This window comes from Mustelus asterias, chromosome 18, assembly GCF_964213995.1.
Source record: "Mustelus asterias chromosome 18, sMusAst1.hap1.1, whole genome shotgun sequence".
Classification (NCBI taxonomy): domain Eukaryota; kingdom Metazoa; phylum Chordata; class Chondrichthyes; order Carcharhiniformes; family Triakidae; genus Mustelus; species Mustelus asterias.
This window is the reverse complement of record NC_135818.1, coordinates 53,174,972-53,187,510: the sequence shown is the minus strand read 5'-3', so window position 1 is coordinate 53,187,510 and position 12,539 is coordinate 53,174,972. Positions and strand designations below refer to the sequence as shown.

General features: G+C 42.8%; 1 protein-coding gene across 1 annotated transcript in view; it reads right to left on the bottom strand.

Moving 5' to 3' along the window:
• The window catches only part of pygl (phosphorylase, glycogen, liver), an 88,380-nt gene extending 76,676 nt beyond the window's left edge, over positions 1–11,704 (bottom strand). Inside the window, exons 1-2 of the mRNA XM_078233116.1 lie at positions 11,453–11,704; positions 3,888–3,989 (exon numbers count right to left, since the gene is read on the bottom strand). Of these exons, the coding sequence (XP_078089242.1) occupies positions 3,888–3,989; positions 11,453–11,704 (354 nt within the window). The remainder of the gene's footprint in view (positions 1–3,887; positions 3,990–11,452) is intronic.
• Between the last annotated feature and the right edge of the window lie 835 nt (positions 11,705–12,539).

The window sequence follows — 12,539 nt, the reverse complement described above, 5'->3', positions numbered from 1 at the left end:
ACAAGTGATCGAGGGACCTTACAGAGGGATGTGAATGGTTTGACACAGGGAGTGAGGAGGTATTGGAGGATTTGGTAACCTTAAAAGTGGACAAATCCCTTGGTCCGGATGAGTTGTATCCCAGGATGTTGTGGGAGGCAAGGGAGGAAATTAGAGGGGCTCTGATCTGAATTTTTAATTCCAGTCTGACCACAGGAGAGGATTGGAGGACAGTCAATGTGGTTCAAGTTTTCGAGAAGCGTGATAGAGATGAATCAGGGAATTACAGACCAGTGAGTTTCACATCAGTGTCAGAAAAACTATTGGCGAAAATTCTGTAGGAGAAAATTAATCTCCACTTGGATAGGCAAGATTTGACCAGGGATCAGCAGCATGGCTTTGTCACAGGGAGGTCATGCCTAACTAATTTGATTGAACGTTTTGAGGATATGACCCGGTGTTTGTAGATGAGGATAGTGCAGTTAATATAGTTCATATGGAATTCAGCAAAGCTTTTTGCAAGGACACACATGGGAGTCTGAAAGAAGGTAAACGCACATGGGATCTAGGGTAACTTGGCAAGTTGGATCCAAAATTGGTTTAGCGGTAGGAGACAGGGGATGGTGTAACTGGAGGCCATTGTCCAGTGGTGTACCACAGGAATCAGTGCTAGGTCTCTTATTATTCATATGTATAAGTGACATAGATGAGAATGTGGGGAGGATGATAAGTAAGTTTGTGGATGACAGAAAGATTGGCAAAGTACTTAATCGTGAGGAAGCAGGTCTTAAGCTGCAGAAAGATATAGATCAGTGGCAGATGGAATTTAACTCTGAAAAGTGCGCTGTGATGCACTTTGGAAGGAGTAACAAGACAAGGGAGTACTCAATGAATGGCAGGACACTAGGAAGCTCAGCTGCCATGGAGGGATTTGAACCCCATGTCCCAAAAGCATTAGTTCGGTCGCTAAATTACTAGCCCGGCAACATTACCACTATACCATCATCTCCCATCATAATTTGTTGTTGCTTTTGATGCTCTTTTATCTTCTTATTGTTTTCAAAACTGTCACAGTATCCTCTGCAAATATCTCTTCAAGAAGTTACCTCTGTGTAGTATAAGGGCACATAAGTGTTAATGTGGGACTGGGTACAGGACCACCCACATAGTGATGTAAGAGAACACATGACGTACACATGGAGGTCAGAATAGTTGGGACAAAGCCATGTGTAGGACCAAGCATGGAGACAGCTCCAAGTTTGGACCTCTTTTTATACATCTGTATATAGTATAAATATTTACTGTTGAACTACCTAAGACTACAAATATCGTACTAAGATCTACGGAATTATACCCAACATCTTAAAAAACTCTGGGGTACTATTCTTTCAATTGTCACATTTACATTGCCTTGAATAAGCTTCTCTTCTAATGCTAGCATTGTTATCTTTCATGTAGGTCAACATGCTATCCGTAACCTCCTCTTTAATACCACGTATATTCTACCAAAAGGTCAGCCTGCACATCATGACATGTTCTGTAACTTGATCTCACTTCTGGTCCAATGTTAGAATTTTCAGGCTACTTGACAAAATTGAAATCATCCTCTTTAACTTCTGTAAACATCTTAGATCATTAGCTACAACTCCATCATCCTATCTCAGCTGCCACCTCAGTTAAGACTACTAGAGCATAATGTTCATAGAGGCTTATTGCTTGATACGGAAGTCACAGTCTTACCCCAGTTTTGAATGATCACAAAACAGCTTTGTTGCCCCCCCATATTTATGCCTGTCCCTGCTCTAACTTCTTCCCTTCTACTGCTGAAGCATTTGTTATCTCAAGAGTCAATGGGCAGAACTTTTGGCTGTGTTTGCCCCGAAACCGGAAAATCCCGCCCGAGGTCAACGGACCTTCCATTGTCCTCCCCTCTCCCACTACGATTCCTGTGCCGCGTGGAACGGGAAAATTTGCCCCAATGTCTCCATTTTTTCTGTTGAGGCTTCCATCCTGCACAAACTACAACTAAATCCAAAGTACTACAGCTTGCACCTTTCCTACAAATTCAATCCTGTTATACTTTCCTCAATGAGCTTCAACTATTCCTTATCACCCAGAAAGTTGGCTTTAAAATCCTCAACCTTGATTTCAAATCCTTTCAAGGATTCATTTCACCAACCTCAGCATTGTCCTCCAGCTGTACATCCTTACACAAATCATCTGCTCTTCCTATTATTTCCTTACCCCATCCACTCCATTAGTGGTCACATATTCAGTCATATGAGAGTTCTGGAAATTGCACATTAGGAAGGATATATTGGCCTTGGAGGGAGTGCAACATAAATTCATCAGAATAATACCATTGCTAAAATTGCTAAATCACAAAGACAGGTTTCACAGACTAAGCTTGTATTGCCTGGAATATAGAAGATTATGGGGTGATCTAATTGAGATGTCTAAGGTGATCAAAGAATGTGAAGGATAGGTGGAATTCCAAAATATAGGGAGTTAACTTTAAAATTAGAGCTAGGGTGACCAGGCAAAACATTTCTTCACACAAATGGAAGTGGTATTCTGGAGCTCACTCCTCCAAATAACTTGATATTTCAAAATATCAAAACTTAGATTGATGATAGAGTTTTGTTCGGTAAGAGTATTTAGGTGTTAAGATACAGATCAGCCAATACCTAACTACTGTAAATGGCAGAACAGACTTCTAGTATTGAATGGCTTTTGTTCCTATGTTGTTTCTGCCTCCTGAAACACTACACAGGTAGCTCCTTATTATGATCCCTTTCCTTGCTTAAAACTTCCCTTAGCAATCTTGGTTTCCTCTCACCAGGGGTTCTCTTTATCTTTCCTTTCTCCCTCCTGCTCTAATCTTTCCCAACTATCATGTAGAGCATTTTGAGATATTGGAAAGATAGGCAGGGAATTCAAGAGGATGGGACCGAAGTTACTAAAAATGCATGCTGGAGGAGAAGGGACAGGAGATGTACAGAAGCATAGAGTTGAAGGAATTAAAAGTTTAGCAGGAGAGTTTTAGAACTGGAGAAGCTTTCAGATATAGGGAGGGGCAAAGTTCTGAACGAATTTTAATACAAGGATTGGAAACAGTAACTGACCTGTCATCGTGGCTTTCTGACTTAGGAAAATAATTGACTGAAATTTGTCATGCCACCAAATCTAAACCTATTTGGATTTAAATACCTGTATACAATTCCTACATTAATTCAGCCTTGTTCAAATATGAATCTAAAATAGCTCCAAAATACTTTGTTCCAAGGCACTTAAGTAAAATACAATGGGCGGGATTTTCTTCCTCCCTCATGGCACGTTTCGGGCGGTGGGAGGCGGTGCACCGCTTACTAGCGGCAGAATCGTATGGTCCCGTTGACTGTTGTCAACGGGTTTTCCCACTGAACACACCCCTTGCTGCTGGGAAACATACGGAGGTGGTGCGCTGTCGGCGGGAGTGTAAGACTTTGCCAGTGAAAACGGCAGCAAGATTTCAGTATCATCAAAATAATTTACAGAGAATCAAATAATTAGCCCTAATCCTACTCCTAAGAGTGTTAAATAATGTTGCGAAGTTCATATATCTTTCGAGCATTAAAACTACAACAAAAATATATATTGGACAAGAGCAGTTTTGACAAAAGGTCATCTGGACTTGAAATGTCAGCAATTTTCTCTCCTTACAGATACTGCCAGACCTGCTGAGATTTTCCAGCATTTTCCCTTTCGGTAGCAAATATATACTGCTACTTCACTATAATTTCATTATATCATAACGTTACTGCAACTTGTTTCCTGTCCCCATTAAAGAAAAAACAGGTGGATGAAGAATAAATTGAATGCAGAGTTCCATGTTAACTTGTTTGTAAAAAAAAAACTTTTTCACTAACCTGGTACATAGCTTCATCACAAGAACTTTCTAGACCCAGATTAATCATTGTATTTTGTAGGGTGCGGCCCATATAGAACTCCAGAGACAGATAGTAAATACGCTGAAAAAAAGCATCAGTATCATTAGCAAATGCAAAATTCAGACACAAATTAACAACTACATTTACTATATCATGCATGTTGTATTTGTAAACCATTTCATAGAATCATGCAACATTGAAGGCCATCGATCTTGTAGTCCCCTCCAACACTGTGCCTGTACCGACTCTTTGAAAGAGGTATCCAATTAGTCCCAGTTCCTGTTCTATAGCCCTGCAATTGTTTTCCCTTTTCAAGTATATATCCAATTATGTTTTGGAAACTACTACTGAATCTGTTTCTACTGTCATTTTAGGTGGTGCATTCCAGATCATAACAACTTGCTGCAGTTACCAACCCTCTCACCAGTGGAAGAGTTTCTCCATACCCAATCTATCAAAATCCCTCATCATTTTGAACGCTTCCATTAAAGCTCCCCCTAAAATTCTTTGCTCTAAAGACAACAAGTCCAGCTTCTCTAGTCTCTTCACGTAACTGAAGCCTGATACCATTCAGTAAATCTCCTCCAGGGTCTTGACATGAAAGCCTAATCAGTGATTTACAAAGATTGATCATAGCTTCATTACTTCTGCTACGCCTCTATTATAAAGTCCAAGATCCCTATGCCACTTTATAGTCTTATCATTTTGTCCAACTATCTTCAAAGATGTGTGCAACTGAACCACCAGAAGTCTCTGTTCCTGCGTCCCTTTTATTTCATTAATTTTATATTTGCTCTCCTCATTTTGAGTTCCAAAAGCACAGTTTTAAACTTTCTCTGCATTATATTTCATCTGCCACATGGCTACCCATTTCACCAGTCTATGTCCTCCTGGTCTGCAACTGTCCATCTTTCTGAGCTTGTATGTAAAGTTTATTGTGTTTGTTCAACTATCATGGAATCTTGTGGCTTTATTCTCTTGAGCCAATACCTTGTACCACAACCGTTATCTACTTTAAGCAGAGAGTTACTAATCCCTAACTGGATCATATCAACTATTTGGAGGTCTGGTCTAGGACCATAAAAATCAGCATGAGTTGGAGCTAAGTTCGAATGGAGGTGGGTGGGGACATAGTTTGGTATGTGTAGATATGTATAGGGAAGGAAGTCAGGCACATTTAAAACAACAGGGACAAAGCCTTTTAACCAGCCCATTTAGGCACTTGGCAGCTGCTGTGTGTACCTCTGATCTGTGTCCAGGAATGGTGGGAATGACTCCATTACTATCCAGTCTCCTGGAACAAAGCCAATCGGAGGCACATTTTCCCCCATCGAGCCAAATATTTTCCAATTCTGCAAAATTCACACCTAAGAGTCCAGTACTGAGGCCAGGTGGTGAGAGGAGACCCAGAGCTGAGTGGCTGGGCTGATACCCTAGAGCCAGAGGTGTGAGAAAGGTGCTGGGACTGGGCATAAGCTCAAGTCCGTGTGTTATGAAGCCACAATGTCATTCTTATAATGAACCACATTATTTTTGTATTATGGGCGGCATGGTGGCAAGCACTGCTGCCTCACAGTCCAGAGACAGGGTTTGATTCTGGCCGTGGGTGACTGTGTGGAGTTTGCACGTTCTCTTCACATCTGCACGGGTTTTCTCCAGGTGCTCTGGTTTCCTCCTACAGTCCAAAGATGTGTAGGTTAGGTGGATTAGCAATGGTAAATGTGTGGAGCTACTGGGATAGGATGGAGGGAGGGCCTAGGTGGTATGCTCTTCTGGAGAGTCAGTGCAGATTCAATGGGCCGAATGGCCTTTCTGCACTGTATTGTTTGCAAATTGATTCTGTTGCACATATCCATTTACTTCTGTCAAGAGCCTGGAGGTTCACCATTTGTTTTTGCATCCCTTCAGTCAAAACAAATCACAAAACCCAACCTTTCTTTTATCTTTTGTTTCAAGAAATCCCCAAAATAGTAAAATATAATTAAGTTCCCTTCCCATTTACTTTGGAGTTGTTCATATCATTATTGCTAGATGTATAGGCCCCCAGTTTCATTTTTATTGAATTAATGTTGTAGTAGTAATTCTGCCAGACAGAACTTTATGCATAGCAGTTATTTCATGTATACGACTCTGAGGCCATTCAGCCCACTGTGTCCATACCAGCCTAAATAAGGCTAGCCTTCCAGCACTTGGTCAGTAACCCTGTAGGCTACAGCACCTCAATTGCATATCCAAATTATTTCTTTAATACGCAATGAGGGTTTCTGACACATACATCTTTTCAAGCATCGATTTCTAGACACCCCCAAAACCTGCTGGATGAAAAGAAATACTCAACTCCCTCAGATCCTTCTAGCAATTTCCTTAAATCTATGTCTCCTGCTTACTGACTTTCTCTGCTAACAGAAGTAGAGTGCCTAGGAAGGACCTATCCAAGCTCCTCATAAATTTACACATCTTAATTGAAACTCCTATCAGCCTCCTCAGTTCCAAAGAAAATCCCAGCCTATCGAATCTTTCCTCAGGGCTAAAATTCTCCATTTCAACTTTTATTTTTTTTCATTCATGGAACATGGGCATCGCTGGCTGGCCAGCATTTATTGCCCATCCCTAGTTGTCCTTGAGAAGATGATGGTCTGCTGCCTTCTTGAAAAGCTGCAACCCACATGCTTTGGGTTGACCCACAATGTTGTTTGGGAGGGAATTCTAGGATTCGCCTTCATAAATCTATTATGTAGACACTCCAGTGTAATCACATCCTTTTTATAACGTGATGAGCAGAACTGAACACAATACTCCAGCTACAACCTAACTAGTATTTTATACAGTTCTAACACAACTCCCTGCTCTTTAATATAGACCTTGGCCAATAATGGGAAGCATCTGATATGTCCTCTTGACCACCTTAATTACTTGACCCGTGATCTTCAGGGATGTGTAGATATACACTCCAAGGTCCTACTACACTTTTCAGAATGCAACATTTTTTAATTCCTTCTTTGTTTGTCGTTCCAAAATGCATTACCTCATACTTTTCCAAATTTAGTTTCACTGGCCATTTTGCTGCCCATTTGACACTTTTTCAGTAGTCTACAGCTTTCTTCTTCATTATCAATGACAAGGTAATTTTTCATAAAATCTGCAAACTTCTTAATCATACCCCTTACATAAACCACTGATATCTTAATTCATTCACCGGATATGGGCACAACCAAAGTGCTGTTAGGGAGAGTTCCAGGATTTTGAGCCAACGACAGTAAAGGAACAGCAATATAATTCCAAGTCAGGATGAAGTGTAACCTGGAGAGGCACTTGCCCCTTGCACTAGATGGCGGTGTTCCTATGCATTAACTGTCCTTGTCCTTCTAGGTGGCAGAGGTCACTTACAGGTTTGGAAGGTATTGTCAAAAGAACGTTGACAACTTGTTGCAGTGCAGTTTGTAGATGGTCCACACTGCTGCCTCTGTGCACGAGGGAGTGAATATTTAAAGGTGGTGGGATGGGATGTCAATCAAGCACATTGCTTTGTCCTGGATTGTGTTGAGCTTCTTAAATGTTGTAGGAACTGTACTCAGCAATGTAAATGAAGAGTGTTCCATCACACTCTTGACTTGTACCTTTTAGATGGCTGAGTGGCTTTGAGCAGTCAGGAGGTTGTAGAACTCCCAGCCTCTAACCTATTCTTGTAACCACAGCATTTGTATGGCTGGTTCAATTAAGATTCTGGTCAATGTTAACCCCCATGAGATTGTGGGGGGATTCAGTATTGATAATGCCATTGAGTACCAAGTGGAGATGTTGAGAGTCTCTCCTAAAGATGGTCATTGCCTGGCACCTGTGTGACATGAATATTACCTGCCGCTTATCAGTCCAAGGCCTGAATGTTCTTAGGTTTTGCTGCAAGCAGACATTGACTACAACAGCATCTGGTATTGAATTTTGTCAGCCTTCTGTCTCAGGAGAGGTTGGTTTGCACCTTTGTGGTCAACTCTATGTTAAACATTGTTTAGTGGGCCTCAACAGCCTCATTCTGGCTTGGCTTGGCAGTCTCTGCCATATTTGCTGCAGTTGGAGACAGTGGGCTGAGAGTGTGCATGATTCACGGGTCTTTGTTTCCTCTGGGCTCTCATTTGAGCCACCTTAAGTTCTGATTTCGTCTCACCGCTTCTAATGCCCTTCAGTCATCCTCCAGAGGCCACCGTTGTATGATGGAATCGAAAAGGTTTTGAATATCGTGCAATCATTAGTGGACATCTCCACATCAGGCCAAACGAGGAGGGGTCCTTGATGAAACAACGAGATGGTTGGGCTCAGGAGCTTCTGAAGTGATGCTCTGAGGCTGAGATCAACTGGCTTCCAATGACAATCATTTTATGCTAGGTATAACACCAACTAGTGGGAACATTTTACCCGATTCCCATGACTTTGATGACACATTGAATCAAATGCTGCCTGTCATTCATACCTTACCTCTGAATTCAGTTCTTTTCTCAAAATCTGACCTCTAGAAGAACACAAACAGAGTATCGGTTATTGCTGTGTAAATGCCTCATGATGACATTGTTGATGACATCTTTCATCACTGTTACAATCCCGGTTAATGTTATAACTGGTTCAGAAGATCCCAGAATGAAAGCCTGGCTCAAAAGATCATAACATTTACTTTTTTTAATAAAATGTGGAGGAACAGAGACATAGGAATGCCAATTAGCTATTAACAGAAAAAAATAATTTATTACACATGAATTGTTTGACTATAATACAATACTCCTTCACTCCCAGTTATCCTTGAAAGCCGTGTACATTTGTGAAGATAACACTCCACACTGAAACCAAATGGCAGATGCCACTCGATCGATTATCTATGGATTTCTCCTCAAATTCCTCCCAATGATTGTCACAAGTGTTTCCAGACTCCATTCTCAAAAGACACACTTTAAAATCTTTTTTCAAACAATGCTTTCCCACTGCTCTTTCCATTGAGGATCTGCCTCCAGGTTTTCCAACTTTCCTTTCAACCAAGACTTCCTTCTCCAGGTTTTCCAACTCTCCTTTCAGGACTCCTTTGTCTTGAATGCTCTTACCGAAACTGAGAGATCCAGTCACTGATTGCTCCACAATTATTTCACCTATTGTTTAACAGTCCGTAGTAAGATATCACTAATCTTAGAAGCACTTCAGACAGGTATCTTTCTGGTTTTTCACTCGCCAACTCCTTCTCAGCTGTCAGTGACTTTAATGAACAGTATCTTGTTCTAGTTCCAATTTCCTTTGTTTCTTTAATTTCAGACTTCCTGGAAACATTTCTTCATTTCTCCAGTTTCCTTAACTAGTTCCATTTAGGCTTCAGGCACTTGCTTTCTTTACACCTAACCCCATGGTTTGGCTTTTCTTCCAGCAAAGCTTTGAGAAATATTCCCTCCCTTCCTGCGAAACTTCTTCTATTCTGGCTTCCAGTTAATACTAAACTCGAAATGGTCTTCTCCCTATACAGCAGAATACACACCTTTACTGTATACAGTAAATGGTACAGCCCTTGGAAATATTAGCATACAGAGGGATCTAGGTGTGCAGACCCACAGTTGCCTGAAGGTGGCAACTTAGGTGGACAAGATGGTCAAGAAGACATATGGCATGCTGGCCTTCATCGGTCGGGACGTTGAATATAGGAATTAGAAAATTATGTTGTAGCTGTATAAGACTTTGGTTAGGTCGCATTTGGAGTATTGTGTACAATTCTGGTCGCCATACTACTGGAAGGATGTTGATGCATTAGAAAGGGTGCAGAAGAGATTAACCAGGATGTTGCCTGGTTTGGAGGATATAGATTATGAAGAAAGGTTGAACAAACTTAGATTGTTTTCATTGGAGCATCAGAGGATGAGGGGGGACCCGATAGAGGTTTCCAAGATTATACAGGCTTGGATAGAGTAGATAGTCAGAGTTTAAAAAAGATGTAAGGGGCAAGTTTTTCACAGAGGGTGGTGAATGCCTGGAATGTGCTGCCAGAGGAGGGGGAAGCAGATTCTATAACAATGTTCAAGAGGCATCTGGATAGATACATGAATAGGCAGAGAATACAGGGAAATTAACCATGAAGAGGCAACAAAATATTAGAATAGAGAGTCATCTGTGTCAGCACAGACTTGTTGGGCTGAAGGGCCTGTTCCTGTGCTGTACTGTTCTTTGTTCTAACAATGCCCCTGGTTCCTAAGCAACATCTCAATCCTTCTCCAAGTTTGTGTTTACTTTTCCCATTGAAAACAATAAAAGCATAATTTGAACTGAAACCAAAACCACCATACAGGCAAACAGCTTTAACTTTAATCTATTTCCAAAAGACGTACACTGGATATTTACCATGAACAGTAAGAACCTGGTACTTAGCCCTAGGGAATTCCCCGACAACCCCATACATTCCCCAGTACTGATGCTAATGCCCCAAGAACCAGAATCCACTACTTCCACACCGGTCTCTTGAGCCACATTTATTTTTTGAATTGTATTTGCCCTATGCCAAATTGCACATGTCAAAGGTAATAATCCAGTGATTATTACCTTTTGAGGTTCTGCTTCTTAATTCAGTGCCAAGGTCCTCATACATTGGTCCTTGTGCCACAGGACCAATGTTAGTTAGCTCATCCACCCTCCACTCTCATCCAAACAAGCTGCAAGGACCTCAAACATATTGGACAATTGCAAAAGCTGAAGCTCCTGCAATCCTGCCAATCCTTACCTGCCTCACTTTATCCCCATCCATTTTTACCATGGGGCCCCTAATCCTAATACCAGAAACATGATGTAGACAGCCCTACTATAGCAAATCCTGCCCTGGCCACTGACACACCTTTACCTCGTGATCCCATTTATAATGATACTGCTGTCCCAGTGGCTGTACCCCATGAAACAAGTGGGGGGATGGACACCAAAATGAGAGCATGCCATAGGCATCACTTCGGGCTCTTGTTCATTGGATTGCATCTGAACAATGTACTCCTGCCTAAGATGTGGAGATGCCGGCGTTGGACTGGGGTGAATACAGTAAGAAGTCTCACAACACCAGGTTAAAGTCCAACAGGTTTATTTGGTACCAAATTAACCTGGTGTTGTGAGACTTCTTACTGCGTCTCCTGCCTAAGAGCCAGGGACCCGGGTTCAATTCCAGCCTCGAGTCACTGTCTGTGCGGAATTTGCACGTTCTCCCCGTGTCTGCATGGGTCTCCTCCAGGTGCTCCGGTTTCCTCCCACCGTCCAAAGATGTGCCGATTAGGTAGACTGGCTATGCTAAATTGCCCCTTAGTGTTAAGGGGACTAGCTAGGGTAAATACGAGGGTTTATGGGGACAGGGTCTGGGCGGGATTGTTGTCGGTGCAGACTCGATGGGCCGAATGGCCTCCTCCTGTACTGTGGGGATTCTGCGATTAACGCAAATGTGCTGGCCGAAGACAGCCGTGTCCCCTCCGGTGTGAGGCTCTCGATCGAGTGTGAAGCATCTTTACTTCACTTCGGAGTAAATTTACGGTGCTACATGTCCCCCAGTTTACCTTCGGGTCCTTATCGTAGTAATACTGCTGGGTGCGTATCCAGCGGCCCACCAGGTGGTCGCGGACGATGTGCGCCAGCGCTAAGTAATAATCCTTCATGGTGGCCACATTACGATCCTTCACCAGGGTGAAGTGCAGGTGGCGATTAAATCCTAACTTCAACCCCGATACATTTTCCATGCCAACCAAGCCTCCCAAACCACGGATAGTGATCTGTTGCCTTCTCTCGCTTGCCGAGCTCCGTCTGGCCATGTTGCCGCTCGACTCGAGGCGCGGCCACACAACACAGCGCGCTCGAGCTTTTTTTGTCCGTTGTCTTCAAACGGCCACCACAAGCCCGCCCAGCCCCGGCCCCGCCCATTCCCCCTCAGCGCCCGCCCCACCCCCGAGCGCGTGCCGCTGGCCTTCGTCGTGTGAGTCAAAGAGGGGGAAAATGGAGCATGGTGGAAGTCTAAGCTGAAAATGGGGTTCAGGTGGGTGGCCTCTTGATTGCTTAAGTTGGTGGACTGTGACGTGGAATTAAATAGTTGTTTGTCTGCTCAGGAAAATCTCAAAGGAATGGAGGAGGCACTGGGTTTGCAGTGAAGCCATGAAGAGTCCTCTAATTCCCATTCAGCCGTTAAACATGCACAGCTCCCCATGGCCCTGGCATCCGTAGGCCCATTCGGATTGATGGCATCCTCCTCATGCTCTGTCGAATCTCTGTCGTCGGAGGAGGGATGAACATCTGTCAGCATTTGCAGTGCCATTCTTTTAGGCAAAATCAATTAAACTAAATTAAACAAACTTAGGAATAAAGTAAAAGGGGCAGCCCCTAAGAAAAAGAGGAGTGGGGAGGGACACCCCCCCCCCAAAAAAAACAAGAAACAAAGCATAAAGGAAACTTAAAACTTCAGACCAAAATGTGACTAAAGGGGTCAGTAATACAGCCCAGTCCCAACGGCAGCATTGCAGTGCCCAGGTTCTGCAATGCAAGCAGACCCCCTGCTATTCGCTGCACCCTCTGGCTGTGTATTGCAGACCCTGTCCAAACCAGCGAAGACACCGGAAGTAAATTTTAAGAAGCCCATCTTTCAATTTCTTCAAA